General features: G+C 39.4%; 1 protein-coding gene across 1 annotated transcript in view; it reads right to left on the bottom strand.

The window, feature by feature from the left end:
- LOC122791531 (vomeronasal type-2 receptor 26-like) overlaps nt 1-19927 on the bottom strand; it is a 192012-nt gene that overhangs the window by 158685 nt on the left and 13400 nt on the right. The window contains exon 3 of the mRNA XM_044059272.1: nt 2612-2903. Coding sequence (XP_043915207.1) covers nt 2612-2903 — 292 coding nt within the window. The remainder of the gene's footprint in view (nt 1-2611; nt 2904-19927) is intronic.

A 19927-nucleotide genomic window follows, 5' to 3' on the forward strand; every position in this document is an offset into this window, starting at 1 on the left:
TTGCCTCAATAGCACCCTCTTTAGTTCAACCTTTTTCCCTATAAAGAGCAAATTCAAATGTCTTTATTACACCTCCTTTAATTAAACTCCATGGTTTCAGTCATATAATTTGATCAGATAAGGCATGCATAATCTCACTTTTTATAGACTGTGTCACTTTTCAGGCATCCATTTTTCTTACTCACACTAATAATTTCATTATTTTGTCTGTCATGTCTAACACAGAAGTGAGGCTCTGAGGTCTTTTAATCTTCAGCTCATTGTGAAGCTCTTTCTTCATATCAGAGTCGCAGTAGCTGAAGTCATGTTCATACCACCCACCCCCTCACACCCATTGACTAATTATATAGCCTCGTCATGGGATGGGCAAATATCACTGGGATTTCTTTCGGTACCTGGCTGTGGTTCATATTCTACCGGGATTTCATATTACACAGAATTTCTGAACTTTCTTGGAAATGAAAAAGAAAACATGAGATTTACTAAAATCACCAAATTATAAAAAATCTTCTCTATGAAATTCAAAGTCTTTTCTAAACATCAGGTTTAGTGATTTGAATCAGACTCTGCTGACAAACATCCTCTAAAAAACAGAACTCACTCTTTACTGGTTCAACCCTATAGCAGACTTTATTTATTTATTTTTGGTGTGGGGGGGGGGGCAGTCATAGGATCTCCCTATTCTGTGACTTGTTGATTAAACCCAATATGGCAAAACATATATCCATTTTCTAAACTTTTCTCGGTAAGGTTCAAAGTGACAGTGCACTCTTAACTGAAGTATGAGACTCAGAAGTGAAAGTCCCCAGATTTTAAATAATTAACTGTGATCCTGAGGTATGTGGAACTCACTGTTGTTCATTAAAGTAATTTTTTTTATTGTCAAGGGGCAAGACCCCTGTACCCCACACACCCACTATTTATATACACACTAATTCCAAGATTCCTGTACCAAAGAGAATGGTGGATTCTCAGAGATACCACCATTTCAGACTTATACTATTTTCCCCTGCTCACACTTTACTCCCTTGGGTTTCTGGATTTGCTGTATTGCACCTCAAAAGTATAACTGGAACCCCAGCAGCTGAAAGCTCAGCAGGATAGACCAAACTTACTTCTCCCTAAAAACAGTCCTCAGCTCATACTGAGGAATTCACTGCATTTTAAAATAAGCTGAGCATTACGATCTCTCCACCACATCTGGGGCTATGCAGAAGCTTGCTTCCAACTGGCTTTGTCTACATTTGACCAACATTTTATCTCTGTCAAAATGCCAAGACTAGTACACCTCCCAGAGGAGTCACTCATAGGAAATTCTCACCAGATGCCCATATAAGCTCAACAAACTCCCCTAAAGCCAGAGGAGTACTTTGCCTACTCTTACAGCCTACTGGAGTACATAGCTCTGCACTCTCTAGTGGAGAGTGAGCCCAGAAAAACTAATTTCTGCTCTCTATATCTGCAATTACTTTTGGACACAACCTACAATTCCTGACCATAGATAAGCATGGGGTCATAAACTGACCAGTAAACTGAAAGCTTCACACTATCTTTCATCTCTTGCTTTAGTATCACAGCCCAGGACAACAGTTTCAGTGCTTCTAAACGATCTGCTGTTCAATCACCTGAGAGCTTCTGCCCACACTTGTGAGCAAGACCACATGATACTAAAATTCCTCCACTTGGGGTAGGTGCTCAACATTCAGGTGCAGAGAGCAAGAGATTCATTTACTGACAAAATCATGGTCTGACTTGAAGTACAGATTTTCATTCCATTGCCTTCTTACTCATCGGTGTACCACTCCAGTGTCTACACAAGATCACAGTCACATGAGGCCAAATGAACAACACTGTGTGTAACTAACAAAAATCCAACCCTCATGTCCCCAAACTAAATATTTTCGAAACCTGAGCTGAGCATTGATATCCTATGCATGAAAAGTTATGAACAAGAAAGGAGGCGAGGCACTGGAGTCACAGCCCACTTTGGACATACATGGCTTACTTTTGAGACTGAGAACATAATGCTCACACCAGAAATACAGGGTCTGAATGGCACCCAACAGGGATAAATCATATTTTATCTGGATTTTAAGCATCTACAGGTAATACCTTACTTCTGTAAATGAATATTTATGGTTCCTTGAACTTAGTGAAATAATTTTCACATGTAGAACCTCCTTCAAGGATAGGTGCCTTTTACAAGCCATCCATGTTCCAAATAATTTATGTTATTATGTCATTTTTGAATTACGTCTACATTAAAAAAGCAGAAAAGAAAGCCCAAAAATCATTTAAACCTCTTTCACAGCTATTTGAAGACACAACAAGAATATTAACTGTATTTTGAATGCCAGTAATGTAATCCAAATAGAATTATTTCAGACCAAGTGAGAGTTGCCTTAAGTTATACCAGTTTGAGGCAGCCAATGATTTAATTAATTAATTTTGTTTGCAATCCATATGATATCCATTACAATCCTAAAGAAAGATTTTTCAGACACTTTTGAGTTTTTGGTCGAGTGATTTGCAATATCCTCAGTTCTATTAAAATGAATATTTAAAATCTTAATATTTTTGTTAGAATAGCACCACTGATCTTTTCATGTACCTGAGGAAATTTGTAGATTCTTAAAAGAGTAGCCATTTGTAGAGTAGCTGCGGCAGCTTCATCACCAATAATAGCAGGCAAGATCGGTGTCATCCTACATCCATAATTAGGAATAGCCCACTGTCTGCCAGACAATAATTGAAGTGTGCAACCTGTAGCTCGACTTTCTAGGAAGCAGCTATCATAGATGTTGAACCCAAGTGTGATGTTTGGCAATATATTATAGTTCTGATTAATTTCATTCACAGCAAAAACAATGGCTCTGACAAATCGATATGCCCTGATACGAAACCTGAAAAATAAATAGTATTGTTGCACTCACTTATCCACAATGAACAACACAGGCTACATGTTACAGCATTTTTTTATTTCCAGAAAAGAGGCTATATGAGGTCCTATAGTAGCGTCAGTGTCTTCTTAAACAGTTTTAGACAGTTATATCTGACTTTCCTTTATTTATATATTATCAGTACAGTAATTACTACCTTTCATGATAAGCACACAAAATGTATGTAGGCAATCTGCTTAAAAAATGCAACCAGTATACACTAACTTGTGCATTAACGGGTCTGAATTTGAAAGGCACAGTTCCTTCTTTTATACCGAGCAAATGAATAAGTCATTAAATCTTGATTACACAAAGGTTACCTCTAAGACAGCCAGTTGGCTGAGAAATAAAACATACCCAAGCCTTTCTTGGTGGAGGGAAGCCTTTTAGCTTATAGTGGGAGTGGTAAGCACTAGGTAGCCTATCTACCACAAGAGGAGTGGTTTCTGACCCAGAAATTGTAGCTTATTGGCTGTTTGGGAAGTTTTTTCCATCTCTTTCAACTTTCTGTTTTAAAAGTCCGCATCTGCACTTGTTTCCCATCTTTCCTGTACTAGTCTAGTCCAGACACAGATTTGCTGTATCCAGGACTGCATGTAAGCTTCTGAGCCCCCCAAGCCTTTCTGTGTTGGAAGGAAGCCTTCTAGCTTATCAGTGGGAGTGGTAAGCACTAGATAGCCTATCTACCACAAAAAGAGTGGTTTCTGGCTAAGAAATTGAAGTTTATTGGCCGTTTGGGCAGTTTTTCCATCTCCTTCAACTTTCTGGTTTAAAAGCCCTTGTTTGCACATGTTTCCCTCCTTTCCTGTAACTAGTCTAGTCCAGATACAGATTTGCTGTATCCAGGACTGTTTGTAAGCTTCTGAGTGGTGCCATAGTCTGCTCTTCAAATATTCCCTTAGATCTGCTAGTTCTCTCCTCTCCTGCACTTTTACTAGCTTATTAGTCTAGCACTTTACCAGACTTCTTGTAGCAATTATTGTAGCACACAAAAGTGCTACCAGCACTAAACATTCTACAAGGAAACAGCTCAAGTACTTATTATTAATGCCCACCCCTCCAGGCATGTCTAAAGGTCAGTTCCCTGTGTTTTCTCCTATCAACCTGGTGAACTTGGGCATCCTGAGGCAATGTAGCAACTGCCTCATGTACACAACCCTCTCCTCTTACCTCCCAACACTCAAACTTGTGAGAGATGCACTTATATTTCCAAACTGGAAGCCACGCACTCTCCAGCCAAGACCAGAATAGCTAGTCAAGAGGAGAAGGTCAACACTTGCACCACACCACATGGAACACATAGCCCTCCAGAACACACACCAGCACTGCCTTCATATAAAAACACAAACCACACACCCACCTTTGCAGAGGCGCTCAATAAATATCTACCTAAACAGCAAAGACCTCCAAGATAGAAACGCACTCAACCACCACAACACAACACTAATCATGAGACACATAACTCTCCTAAACAGAGTGCCACTCAACCAAACCCCCTAAGGCAAAACAGAATGCCCAACACACTAGTCATATGTGACTCAATAATGATGCACACTGATTTCCCACTCGTTAGGTTGAATAAAGAGAAAGTAACAGTCAGCTGCTTGTCAGGTGCCAGGATCTGCCACATAACACATGTACTCAGGTCTCTCAACAACAGGTACAAATATGACTCTGTCATTTTACATGTGGGTGTGAATGACCGGAGACGTACCTCCCTGGACTACCTGAAAAGAGACATGGAGGAGCTCTCGGATTATGTAGCCCAGGTGGGTATGACCCTAGCCCTGAGCAGCATCCTACCATCACCCAGAATTATACCACAGTACAAGCAGAAATTATTGATTTCAACAATTGGCTACATTTCTGGTGTCATTCTAAGGGGATCCAGCATCTGTCTGCCTGGGATGGCATGATTGGCAGACCTTAATGCTTTGCCAGAGATGGCCTGCATCTGTCACCCCTGAGCTTCGAGATACTGGCCAAGGCTCTTGTCACCCCTATACTGTCTTTTTAGATGGTGTTTCAAAGACTGAATTACCACCATAACAGCTAGAAACAAATGCAATCTGAGAGTCATGCTGTTCAATGCTAGAAGTCTAATTCTCAAAATCCACTCACTTGAAGCACTCCTTAAAATGGAGAACATTGACATTTGTGCTGTAACAGTGACCTGGTTCAAGGCAACAAAAAGCACCTCTGCACTACCAGGCTATAACTCATTCTACACTTTTTAGCCCCAGAACATGGACTTAAGCTCCAAAGGTGGTGGTGTCTCCATATTCATAAAGGATGCACACACCTCTAGACTGGTAGCCCAACATAACGCATCTGAGATACTTCAAGTGCTGCTAACATTGGGTAAGACAGTGATTCAGGTCATAGCCTGCTATAAGTCCCCAACCATGTCCCAAGACTCACACTCCACGTTCCTAAGCACCCTGGGGAATATTAGGGTCCAACCAAACACTCTCATACTGGGCAACTTCAACTACCCCTCCATTAACTGGGAAAACTACTCATGTACCAACACACTTGCCCAACATTTCCTGGAATTCATTAATTCCAATGCCCTGGACCAGCTTGTTCTTACCCCCACTAGAGGTAGCAACATCCTTGACCTGGTCATTACTAACATGGGTGACCATTGCTCTACACCAATAGTCAACTCCTCCCTGGTTAGATCCGACCACAAACTAATCACCTTGGAAATCCACATCCATCCTACCCCCCCACAAAGGTAACCACCATGAAAAAATTCTCCAAAGCTAACTTTGGGCTCCTAAAAATCATACACCAATGTACTGTACGAACACGTACACGTACACAAATGCATGGATCTCACCATACCCAATAGAACTAAGATCCTCTCCTCCAAAAAAAGGAAGCCAATCTGGTGGTCCCATGCCATAAACAAACTCTACAACAGAAGGAGGAAACTGATGCGAAATAAGGTGAAGTCCCAAGACAGGAAAAACTACCTTATCAGCCTCAACAAAAAGTTGAGATCCCTCATCAAATCCTCTAAAGCTAGCTATGAAAACAGAATTGCAGCAGATAGTAAAGACAACCACAAGGCCTTCTATAGTTATGTAAAGAATATCCATAGCAATACCCAGATTTGCTCTGATCTAATGCACAATGGTACCTTCTATACCGAGCTAACAGATATTGCCAATATACTGGCTGACAGATTCAGTGCCATCTTTACCCCTCTCCACCCCAAAGGACTAACCACAATATCAGTAGATTGCCAGGCACCCAGTATTACTGCTGCACAGGTTAAAACAGCACTGTCCAAGGCCAAGAATACAGCATCCATGGGACCTGACAATATCCCTGGCTGTGTTCTACATGAACTACAGAGTGAACTTGCACCTCACCTGTGTGCCCTGTTCAATCATAGCCTCACCTCAGGCTTTGTCCCTACTGAATGGCATACTGCTACAAACATACCTGTCCACAAAGGATGAGTGACTACAGACCCTGGGAACTATCGCCCCATTAGCTAGATGAGTCTGATATGCAAAGCTATGGCATGCATCAGCATGGACTTAATAAATAAGAATATAGGGAATCTCCAAGCTCTGGATCCCACACAGTTTGGTTTTGTGAAGGGTAAATCATGCCTGATCAACTTGGTTGACATCTTTGAGTCTGTCACCAGAGCTGTGGATGAAGGCAAGGTGCTTCATACAGCCTACCTTGATCTGGCCAAGGGCTTTGATTCCATTCCCCACTCAGGAATCATAGAAAAATTCACTAAGCTAGGCATCAACCCCTATATCATTAGATGGATTGCAAACTGGCTCACAGATAGAACTCATAGTGTGAAAGTAGCTGACTCCAAGTCAAACTGCCAACCAATCACATGTGGTGTCCCACAGGGTTTGGTCCTGGGTCCTCTCCTGTTTGGTATCTACTTCTCTGAAGTCCAGGCCAACATAAAGGGACTCTGGCTGACAAAGTTTGCAGACAATTGCAAGTTGGAAGCTATTATTAACTCCCCAAGTGATGTTGACATCCTACAGAAAGGCCTCACTGAGACCAACGACTGGTGACAGAATCATGGCCTTAAACTCAATGCCAAAAAATGTCTCATCATTCCCGTTGGGAAAAACCCAGTTCCCATGAATTACCACATCGATGGCAGTCCACTGAACACAGAAGGTGTTATAAGAGATCTGAGAACACAGGTTGACAGCAGCCTCTCTTTTGACCACCACATTGCCACTGTGGTCAGAAAGTCCTTCTATGTGGTACATCTCATTACTAAGGGTTTTGCATCCAGAAAGAAAGAGGTCATTGTCTCCCTCTACTCTTCCCTCATTAGGCCAATCATCAAGTACAATGCCCCATTTGGCATGTACCTCACCAGACACCTACAACAACTGGAGAGGCCACAAAAGTACATCATAAAGAGGATCCTAGGCCTTAAACACTTGTCCTATATGGACAGACTCAAAAACTCCTACTATTCTCTGTCTCATATCACCTACTTAGAGGCAATTGCTGCTTGACTTACAAATCCATGTCTGACCCAGCTCTGTTAGAAATGCTACATCTAAAGAAATCCCAGTCCCTCAGCACCACATGCTCCAGAGACCTCAACTTCATTACCACACTCAACAGAACATGCTGATGGGACAGGTTCATAACCCAGAGACTGCCCATGCTATGGAATAGACTTCCCATACACGTCAAGCAGAGCACCTTACTGGCCCTCTTCAAGAGAAATCTTGATGAATGGATGGAAAATAGAAAATTCACCTGGGGGATCACTCTAGTGGCTCTACTCAACAGAGGCACTGGGAACTAAGGTCGGGTGGCACAATGCCAGGGTAACCCTACGGGCTAGGCTTGTAAAGGCTCCAGGGCCATTAGCCTAGCACACACCTATGAACCTATGAACCTATAAAGCAAGTATATAATATTTAAAGTCTGTAATATGTCATCTTTTTTCTAGTTTAATGTTTTCATTTATTTATTCCAAAATTTTAATTTATCAACAGCAATCCAAAACAACACCCATATTATAAATATAAAGATTATAAATGTAAGATAGATTCTAAACAGTAAAGGTAGAGGTTAAAACTCATAGGACTTGGTGTTTCTTATCCAATCACAAGGCCAGCAGTTCGAGTTAGGTATGATGCAAGTCAGTACATTATAAATCAAATATTGTGTGCCACAGGGAGAACATTTATAAAATATATGTAATATCAATCACACAACAGACAAAATAGTTTTCACAAAAGCTTCTTCAGGTCTAAAACAGCAACTACAGTCTTTAACAAATTGCAATACCTTATATGATACAAATCAAGCAGTAACTAGAAGCAGGATAGATTGTGATGGACTACATTCTGGTAAAGCATATGGACTCTTGTGACATGGAATATTTCCTCAATGGAAGGAGCAATAAAATGTGCAGGTAGAAAAAGGACATCAAAGCATACTTGGTGTGACCTCTAAATGCATCATAGATGCTGGTATAATTTTCATACTGAATATTTTTCATAGTCACCTACTGTATAGCTGCCTCCCCTGGTAATCTCTGGACAAGTGTGAAGATATTCATAAGCCCTAGATGGATGCCATACAGTTGGAGTATGTGTTAATAGAAGAGAGGGTGAACAAAATGCAGTTGCGAGTTGAAGAAAGAAAAACTTTATTTGCTGTTTGTGCAGATGCACCTAACAGCTTTTATGATTATTTATTCGTCTTGAAGAATGTAGAGTGACTTCTGGGAGTAATGGAGATACCCTGAAGGCATGACATTGAGGAATGGCTTAATGAACATAAATAGCGAACTGTTACTGGACTTGTGTGTTACTTATGGACCATCCATAGTGAACACCAAGTTTGAACACAACACTGATTACAATTGTTCCCAGTACAACTCACCTTTAGCCAAAGGTAACTGACTGATTTTGTAGTTGTGTCATTAGGCATGAGGCCATATCTTCTAGACACTCACACACCAAGTCAGCTGACTACTGCTAATTACTTGGTGGGAAATTTGATCAGATAGCTAAATAGTCCAAATAAGCCTGAGCACATAGCGAAAATGTAAAAAAAAAAAAAAAGTATCCACCATAGCAGATAGTCTTGTTCACCTCTGACTTCTACTATTACATTAGCAACTGCACAGACAAGACACTGTCCATCAGTTCTACATAAAAAGATAAATTTAAGAATAAACACACCGACAGTATAAAAAAAGAAAAAAAAATCTTAAATAATAGCCCTGTCAGTTATTCTCTTCTTTAGCTATCCTATACTGCTTCATCTGTACTGGACAGCATAGAATCTCAGTCAGCTGTTTCCCCTTCTGTAGCCAGCCTGATATCATTACATATTTTAAGGCAGTGTAGTAACTGCCGCATGCTTACTGAAAATTCTTTATTGCTGTCTTATAATGATTCAGTATGTGAGGGGTGTAAGTATTTACTTAACTTGGAGGTGACCTTCTTATCTCATAATGCATTTGGTAAGCACAACACATATACACATACAGTACAGAGTGCTTCCACTAAAGCAGCTTATGATGAAGCTGATAAGAAAACACTGCCTAAAAACCCCAGGCTAAAGACTAAGGAACCTCAGATATTAGTTCACATAGCAGCACACTCACCTTTACCCTTCACACCACTCCTAAGACACATATCTCTAGAGTCAAAAGGGTGCAGAATCCATGCCATTATGGCCCATTGAGACTGAATTGCATAATAATGTTTACGTAATAGTTGACTCTATTGTCAGGCACACAGACACCACACTCACCGGGCTGGATAAGAATAGGGTAACAGTTATCTCTCTTTCTGGAGCCAGGATCCAGGATGTAACAAGGGCTCTTAAATCTTTCCATGCTGACAAATATGATCATGACTTGATTGTGGTCCATGTGGGGGTAATTGACCTTAGACACTCTACCCAGAAGGACATGCAGAAGGATATGACTGAGCTTGCTAAGCATGTATCTGAGGTAGGAAAGACACTGGCCATGAATGGTATTCTGCCAACACCCGGAATGATGCTGACATTCAAAGATAAGATAATTGGCTTTAATAATTCACTAGGCAGCTGCTGTCATTCTAGGGGGACCCAGTATGTGTCAGCTTTTGATGAAATGGCTGACAAGTCTTTCAGCTTTGCCAGGAATAACCTTTGCCTCTCTTATCAAGGCTTTTGCATTCTGGCTAAAGTCTTTGCTGTCCCTATATTGCCTTTTAGAGTCCACCTGAAAAACATTCCAATCAAGTACCTTCTAATTTGGAACACATTACATTACCAGGAGCCTTAACAAAAAAATATGCCCAAAGTTGAGGCTTTCCTGCAACTTAAACACATTTGTATATGTATGGCTACACAAACATGGTTTCAGAGCAGTGAAAGCACTTCCTCTGTTCTTGGGTATAATGTCTATCATGTTTTCAGACCCACTGGTAACTCTGGGGGAATATCAGTATTAGTCAAGGATATCATCACTCCATGACAGATTCCATGGGGTACAAGATATGAACTTCTAGAGGTCCAAATCACCCTAAACAAGACTAATTACCATTTTGTAGCTAGCTATAGAAGACAATCTATGTCCCCTTCTGACCATGATAGCTATCTTAACACATTAGCCAAAATGCCTATTAAACCAAGAACTTTCTACTGGGGGACTTCATCCATCAATAAACTGTCTGAACTACACTGCCAATAGTCTGCATGCACAATAGTTTCTTGACATTATAAATGCTAACTATCTTTCCCAAATAGTTAACCATCCTACTAGGGGCCCCAATATCCTATATCTGTCCTCCCAAATATGTCCACTGCTCTTGCACAGCTCCATATGTATCATCATGTCTTGTTAAATCAGAACATAATTTATTGACCTTTTCCTTTAAAACCGGTGGTACTTCCCATGTAAATAGCTCTGTGTTTAGGGACTTCTCCAAAGCAAACCTTCTTCAGTTATTTGATGACTTAAATAAATTCTGCTGTAATCCTCCTCAAAAGGATCCTACTGCTGAAGCTGCTACATATGTCTCTGACTTCTACTCCCACTTAAACATGTATTGATAATGTAGTCCCTATCTGCAGCAAATATAATAAGAAGTTTAATAACAAACCCGTGAAGGAATACCCATAGAAATACTTTATATAACACCAAAAAGAAGCTGCTTAATGCTTTTAAGAGGTCTCATTCTACCTACTTTAATAACATACTTAAACAATCTAACAAAGAGCTTTAAGGGAACCATTAGGATGTTCAGAGGTGTGTATGAACGTAAAATAGTCAATAAAAACAAAACTAATTGCAAATCATTCTTTAACTATGTCAGGAAGTTGAGAACTAACCCAACAGAGTTCAGAGCTACTCCACAACAATGCTGCATTCTCTGACCCAAAGGAAACAGCTAATATCCTAGCTATGAAATTTAGTGCAAATATTACTCTATCCATAGTTACAGCCACCGCATGACAGACTACGCACCTGTAATACCCCAGGATAGCTGTACATTTTGTTATTAAATGTATGGTTATAGTTATTTACTATCTATAAAAACTGTATTATGAATAATTAACTATGTCTATGTATAAAACAAACACCTGGATTGTCACCTATGTCTGAATGAATTACATGTATGTCGTTAATGCAACTCTTATTGTTTTATCTTTTACTGTAATGCTGTTCATGGAGCTTTTCTCCCCGGGCCTCCACTGAAAATGGACTTGTATCCAGTTGGACTCTCCCAGTTAACAAATGTAAAATAAATAAAATAAATAAAACGTAATCCCTAAGGAACAAGTTCTCTCAATCCTTTCAAAAACTAAGAATACTTCATCCATGGGCCCTGACAATATACCAGGTTGTCTGCTGATAAGTACCAAATATGGCCTTACTGAATCCCTACTTAACCTCTTTAATCTAAGTCTCTCCACGGGTCACATTCCTGAAGCTTAGAAAACTGCCATTGTAATGCCATTGCACAAGGGTGGCCCAACCACTGACCTGGTAACAATAGATCCATTAGTCTCACTTGCCTTCAGTGTAAAGCTATGAAATATATTATCACAGACTTCATTACTCTGGACATTGAAAATCTCTTAACCCTGGCCCCTCGTCAATTTGGCTTTATCAAAGGAATGTTCTGCCTATTTAACCTCATTAATTTCTTTGAAAAAGTAACTGTAGCAGTGGATAGTGGTTATGCAGTGCATACAGCATATCTAGACCTGGCTAAGGCCTTTGACACTATTCCCCATGCAGGGGTATTAATGATAAATCTGAATATAAATCCTTATGCTATATGGTAGATAGCTAACTGGTTGTCTGACAAACCTGATGGGGTTACAGTAGCAGATGCCACTTCTGAAAGCAAAAAAATTACCACTGGTGGACCACAGGGCTCAGCTTTGGACAATGTCCTATTTGGCATATATTTCTCAGATCTACATGCCAGGACTTCTGGCCAGTGGTTAGCTAAGTTTGCTGATGACTGCAAATTAGGTGTTGTTATTTGATCTTCAGCTGACTCACAATTGCTCCAACATGGCTTAGACCATGTTACCATTAAGTGCAAGGCTAATGGCCTCAAATTAAATATTAAAAAATGTACTACGATTAATTTTGGTGAACAGTTTTATTTACCATATAGGAGATGCACCCTTCCAGTCAGACACTGCTGTAAGGGATCCAGGTTCTCTTCTTGATAATTTCTTATCATTTGACCATCATATCTCCACAGTAATTTGTAAAGCCTTTTATCTAACTCATTTAATTCCCAAAGGCTTCTACAATACATACAAAGAAGTCTTAATTCCTCTTTATTTACATCTTATCAAACCCAATGTTGAATATAATGAACCTTTTGGTATGTATATATCTAAACATAAAAAATAATTAAAAAAAGGAATGAGCAGAGGAATCTGTCTAGCTCCAACTTCACTACCACAAATGTTGGAAAAAAAAACAGAGAAACTAGTGGCCTTAAGACTTCATTGATGAGGTCAGTCACAATAATTTCCAAAGTCATGAAACCCAGGTAGTATTCCATGGCAACAAGCCTTTATTCATCACAGACAAACGATCCTTGGTAACAAAAAATCATAAATATTTTAACAATGTTAAACATATCAGCTTATATATACTTAAAGGTAGGTGTGGACAATATACATATTGCTTAATTTTAAACCAGGCTACTCATGGCAAACAATATAAACATGGCTGTAAAAGTACATTTTAGAACAGCAAGTACCCAACCCCCCATACTACTAAATCCTAGTTAAGGAAAACACTACCTATCTATTTGCAACCCACATTCCAAGATCAAGTATTAATAAAAACATAACATATACATAAAAAGATATACATATAATGCCTTAGGCTAACTAATGCAATAAAGCCTTCATCAGGTCTGTGGCAAGAGCTAAAAGCAAGAAAAAACACATAGCTATTTAACCATAAGCATAACCATGTCATGACAGTTTTGTTATTTTTTCTGAGCTATTAATAACTTATTTTTGTGCACATTAATATACATGGATGTTTACTAGATATTATTAGACAGATATATTTTTATATTTATAGTGTTTTAGTTTGATTATGGTGGTGCAGTGGTAAGCATTGCCGCCTCACAGCAAGAGGTTCTCCGGTTCGATTCTCAGCTGGGGTGCCTTCTGTGTGGAGTCTGCATGTCCTCCCTGTGGTCGCGTGGGTTTCCTCCAGGTGCTCTGGTTTCCTCCCACATCCCAAAGACATGCAGTAGGTGGATTGGACACTCTAAATTGGCCCTAGGTGTGAGTGTGTGCCTGTGTGTGTGCCTTCTGTGGAAGGTTGGGTGCCGGGCTGGCAACACGACACCGTAAAACTTCACTGCCAATTATGAGTGGACAGATGATCCGCTGTGGCGACCCCTAACCGGGAAAAGACGAAAGAAGAAGAAGAAGAAGTTTGATTATGTTTATAGTTAGATAGCTATGTATTTTTTCTTGATTTTAGTTCTTATCACAGACCTGATGAAGGCTTTATTGCATTAGATAGCCAAAAGTGATTTTAGTTAAAAGCCTTTTTATGTATATGTTATGTTTCTTTTAATACCTGATCTTGGAATGTGGGTTGCAAATAGATGAATGGTGTTTTCCTTAATTAGGATTTAGTTTGATCTAATCAGTAGCAGTGTGTGGGGGTGGGTACTTGTTGTTCTAAAATGCATTTTTACAGCCTTGTTTATATTGTTTGCCATGAACATGCTGGTCTAAAATTAAACAATCCATATATTTTCTACATCTACTTCTAAGTATATAAAAGCTGATATGTTTAACATTGTTAAAATATTTGTTACTGCTCGCTTGTCTGTGATAAATAAAGGCTTATTGTTTTGAAACACTACCTGAGTTTCATGATTTTGGGAAATTATTGCGATTGAGTCCATCAATGAAGTTTTAAGACCACTAGTTTATCTGATTTTATTTATCTAAACATATCATACAACTTGACAGACCTTAGAGATTCATAACTAAAAAGATCAGTGGCCTCAAAAATCTAAATTATCATGAGAGACTGGCAGTCCTCTCTCTCTCTCTCTCTCTCTCTCTCTCTCTCTCTTGCTGTACTCAGTCTCTTACAGACTCCTCTGTGGAGATCTATGTCTAGCCTTAAATTACTACAAAACTCTATCCATGTGGTATTTCAGCATATTTGCAACACTGTATTTGTTCTCCAAAACTCACTCTGACTTATTAACCTTCTAGCATATATGGATTTAGAACTTTAATACTAATGCACCAGCTACAGTAATTACCATAATGTAGTAAATTAAGCTTTATGAGATAACAATATACCAGAATAGATGCATATCTAGAAACACAGGAAAAATATTTGCTATCATAAGTCTGCATATTTCAGACTACAAAATTATAATTCTGAGTGGAAATATAGTTTCGATGCATCTACTGGAATTCTCTTGCTAAGTGGAAACTTGGCTGAAAATTGGAAACTTTGGATATAGAAGTTTGAATTATGCATCAGTGGATTAGCTGAAAAATCTGAAAAGATTCAGTGTGTTACATTCCTGCATGTCGCTGAGGAAGAAGTCATAAAAGTATGCAACTCTTTTTATTTTTCTTGATGGAAAGACAGATGAAATTGTGGCACTTATAAATTTGGGAATTATTACCAGCCTAAAACGAATTTGACAATGATTATATATCTATTTTTTATAAGACCACAAGCTCCTTGAGAAAAAAAAAACAAGTGCTATTATTAATGAGCTGAAGAATAAGTCCGAAACCTGCAATTTGGCTGAGTTGCATGATTACCTAAAAAGGCAGACAATTGTTTGTGGTACAAGACATTATGAACTAGGGAGTAGACTATTAAGATAAACAGACCTCACCTTATTGAAATATGTGTCTCTGTGCAGAGCATGTGGAATTACTATGAGCACTAATGGATGTAGTGGGTTCAAGTATGAGCAAAGGTAATTGAAGTACTAAGGCATATGAGAAATGAAAGCTGTAGGTAATATAAAGCAATAGATGTACAACACAGAATAGTGTGAGTATCCAAGACTGAGTCACTAGCATCATTATAAATGAAGATTAAGATAAACAGACCTCACCTTACTGAAATATGTGTCTCTGTGCAGAGCAAGTAGAATTACTATGAGCGCTAATGGATGTAGTGGGTTCAAGTATGAGCAAAGGTAAGAGAAGTAATAAGGCATATGAGAAATAAAAGCTAAAGGTAATACAAAGCAATAAATGTACAACACACAACAGTGTGAGTATCCAAGACTGAGTCACTTGCATCATTAGAAATGAAGATTAAGATACAGTGATTTATTTATGTATTTATTGTTTGTTCACCAGGTAAGTAAACTTATCTATTGACCCTTTTCAGCTGTGACCCAAGCACAAAGAGCAGAAAATATATCACTGTCATAGGTTGATAGTTCATAGGTTCATAGTTATATACTAGGCTAATGACCACCAGGGCCTTTATAAACCTAGCTGTGTGATCCAACTCAATTGTGTCCCTATGTATCATAGGCATTTATTTGGAGGGGTATGTTAGTTAGGAAGTTTCTAGAGTTTATGTGGGAGGGGGCTATGTAAGGTTGGTCACTGCTGTCTGCCTCCATCTATCAGAGACAAAGGGGCCAGACTCTAGGTGAATTTCTGATTTCTCATCCATTGACCAAGGTTACTGTTAAATAGGATTAGGGATAGGCTCTGCTTCACATGGATGGGGAGCCTGTTCAAGAGGATGGGGATCCTCTGAGACACATATCTGTCTTTCCAGCAGGTTTTATTTATGTCACAAGCAAAATTTAAATCCTTGAATCCAGTGGTTCTCATTCTGTTCATTGTGCAGGTGTGCAAATGGTCCATCGGAGTTGGATCCAAGGATGCTTTTCATACTGGGCATAGATCACCTCTCAGTAAGTTGTAAGAGACAGAGTATAGAGACAGGGTCTAGAGACAGGGTTTTAAAGCCATATAGGACAATGTGTTTATACCCTGGATTCCCCAGATAAGGAACCTTTGTGGGCTTTGTAACTGTTGCATATGTTTGATTAGGTACATGCTGAAGGGAGAGTATTATACTTAATTAGGGGTCTGATAAGGGCCAAATAAAGGGGCAATATGGCTTCCTTGGACCTGGATGCCATGCCCTTACTTAGAACTTGGATGACATAAATGATTTTCCTACTACCTTGGTCACATGTTAGTCAAAGGCCAGATTACTGTCTACATATTTTCACAGATCCCTGACTACTGGCTAAACTCTTAGGGGTGTCTTATCAATGGACTAATTAACCTGGGTGGCAGTTTTCCCAAAAGGCACTATAATGCAATTCTTGGCATTGAGGTTTAGTCCATGACTTCAGCATCAGTCACTTGTCTGTATTAGACCCTCTTGTAAGATGTTTGTGTCATAGGGGAATCTGTGATAGCTCCTCATTTACATTCATCTGTGAACCTGGTCAGCCAAAGGACCTTGACATTAGCCTTTACCTCTGAAAAGTAGATGCCAAATAGGACAGGCCCCAGCATGGAGCCCTGATGTACTCTGCTGACCTCTTAGTGGAAGTGGTATTTCTAATCCTGACTTCTTGGGCCCTGTCCATGAGCCAGCTAGCAATACAGTAAGTTATCTATGGGTTTATGACCAGTTCAGTGAGTTTGTCAACTATGCCCAAGTGGGTACTGTAATAAATGGCTTAGCCAGGTCCTGGTAGGTGGCATGCACCATTTTTCCCTCACTCATTGCCTTGGTGACCTTCTCAAAGAAGCCCACCAGGTTTAGTAGGGCATGATATTCCCTTGACAAAGTGAAACTAGGTTGGGTCGAGTGACCGAATGTTGCCTATGTCTTTGTTGATCATTTCATTGATAATTAGTTTGATGGCTTTGCATATTAGACTAGTCAGACTAACAGGATGGTAATTTTCAAGGTCAGGTGATGGTCCATCTTTGAGAAGTGGGCTAACCATTCTTGTGGTACAAAGCCTCCTTTGATACTATAGTTGAAAATGACTCAAGTAGTTCTGATAGGTCATGTTTCCAGCTATTTAGAAGGCATCTCAGGATATTGTTGGGACCCACTGAGGTTGTATTTTTGGCCTTAGTGAATGCTGTCAGGACCTGCTCCCTGTTAATAGTGGAGGGTTATGGTAGTAGGTATTTCAGTGAGTGAGTCAGGGGTGTGGGAGGTGAAGTTTGAGCTGAGTTTCTCAGACAGCAAATTTGCTATGTAACTCTGATCAATGAAGGTGGCACCAATGGGCATCAGTTCATCACACTGATGTGTGCTGTAGAAGGTCTTGTGATTGACTTTAGTTTGTGAGGCTATCTTGACCCCCTAATTGGCCTTGTTGCACTCACTTAGTTCTCTTAATTTCCTGTTTAGTTTAAAAGAGCTGCTATCATTATGGGAGCTACACTTCCTGATTTTAGCCATTAATTTTTTCCTTTTGTTATATACCCTTTTAAGGCTGGTATTCTACCCCTGTGGTTTGTTTTTTAGAGTTTGCATTGGACTTACTTCTATTAGGCACAACAGCCATTATACAGCCATTTGCGTAGTTGTACAGAGTCTCTGTGAATAATTCCGCATAGTTTGTTGTGAACTCGAGGGTTGGGAGGGGCATTGAATTTTGATAAAGTATTGATTAATAGGGTGCAATTTGCTTTGAAATAGTTCCCAAATGTTACAGGGTTTACTGGAGTTATTGAGTTGATTTTTATTTTGAAAGAGAGAGCTCTGTTGTCTGACCTTCCATTTGTATTTTAAACCCTACTGGGCAATAGTCTTATAGTTAATCTAGAGTTGTGGCAGAACTATGTACTACTGCCAGATTTTGAGTCTTAGTCATTTATTATTATATTTTTCCCATAAACAGTGTTACTGGCAAATTTTCAGAACAGTGTGGTGCCTTACACTATAGTAGAAGTTGAACAGTGAGAGAATTGTCTCTGCTCCTGTTTGTGCTTCATTGCTTTTATATTTTGCTTAACATTTACCTGCTTAGAGTTCCATTCTGTTTCCAAAATACCTCCCTCTCCTGATTCATTGCTATTGTCTACTGTATAAGCTATTTAATTACTCTTCCCAACCATTGTTTTACATAAATTCATGAAACTGAGTGCCCACCCTGCAAACCAGTATTGCTCTTAAGTAAAGCTCCTTTACTACATACCGCCTCCTGCTCATTTTCCTAAAGCTCAGAAAAACCCAAAGTCATAGCTTGTGTTCCAGAAGAGTTTTACTTGTATGTAGTGCCATCCAACAAACTTAAGTACCTTTGATTGCTAAATCACACTTGCTTAACTTATTTTGAGTGATCACTACTATTTCCAGCTTTTATGTGAGCATTTCACTGTATTTTTTGTAAAAAAAAAATCCTCTTCCTGTCACTGCTACTGCTATAAGACTGTCTTGAAATTGCCTTCTGCAAGGGATTTCCAGCTAGCTGTCTAATTGGTTTGTGGTAGCATTGCACTTCTGTGTCTCTTCTACTGTGCTTTTACATTAGAAGAACTGGGTTTATTCATCTTGTGGCATGAAGTGTTTGCCTGGTCGTTCTGATTCAGGAAACACACAATAAAACCCATAATGTAGTCATTTTATTGGCCAGAGGGCTTATTTAATTAGTTTTCTGTTCTTTCTACACTGCTATAAATTTTGTGCATTTGTTTGAGTTATCCCTGTATAGCAGCAAACACCTAGAAAGCCAATTTTCCCTCTAGAACAGTCCATAAAACTGTACCATATAAAACAGCAATATAGAGCAAATGCCTTGCATGCCAACAAGCTTAGAGTAGCTAGCTGGGCCTGGTGTGGCCATACCTACAGATTTAGTAGAATTCAGTGCTGTGTAAACATTACAGCTAGTAGAATTTAGTACTGTTTAGCATAACTTGCCAGTAAACAACCCTTATTCATCTGCACCAAAGGACAGGACAGAATGGATATGTAATTTCTTAACTTCTCTGCAGCCAACTCTCTAAATATGGGCATTTTGAGATATTGTAGCAATTGTCTTATTTGCCAACATATGAGAGAGGTGTACTTACACAATGAAACTGGTGGCTAAACTTTCACATACAAATGCATATCTGGTTGTCAAAATCACACACATAACACCCACCTCACATAGCACACATCACACATACAGACTTAACATATGCTGAAGCACTTAAAAACAATCTGCATAAACAACAAGGATTGCCTAGACTGCCTGTTGTTAAAGCTATGCCTCAACAAGCCCAAAGGCACGCACAAAAAATTATACATAACATTACACATATTCTCACTCCCAGTGGGGCCCCAAATACTAAGCCCCTAATGCAAACAACCACACACTTCCCAGGACTCTTATCATAGGGGGCTCCTTTGTAAGATATACTGATGCCCCTCTTAACTAGGCTGAACAAGGAGAAGAGAACTGATAGTTGCTTATCTAGAGCCATGATCTGCCAAA

The sequence above is a fragment of the Protopterus annectens genome, chromosome 17.part0 (genome assembly GCF_019279795.1).
Source record: "Protopterus annectens isolate FY-2018-M chromosome 17.part0, PAN1.0, whole genome shotgun sequence".
In the NCBI taxonomy this organism is placed as follows: domain Eukaryota; kingdom Metazoa; phylum Chordata; order Ceratodontiformes; family Protopteridae; genus Protopterus; species Protopterus annectens.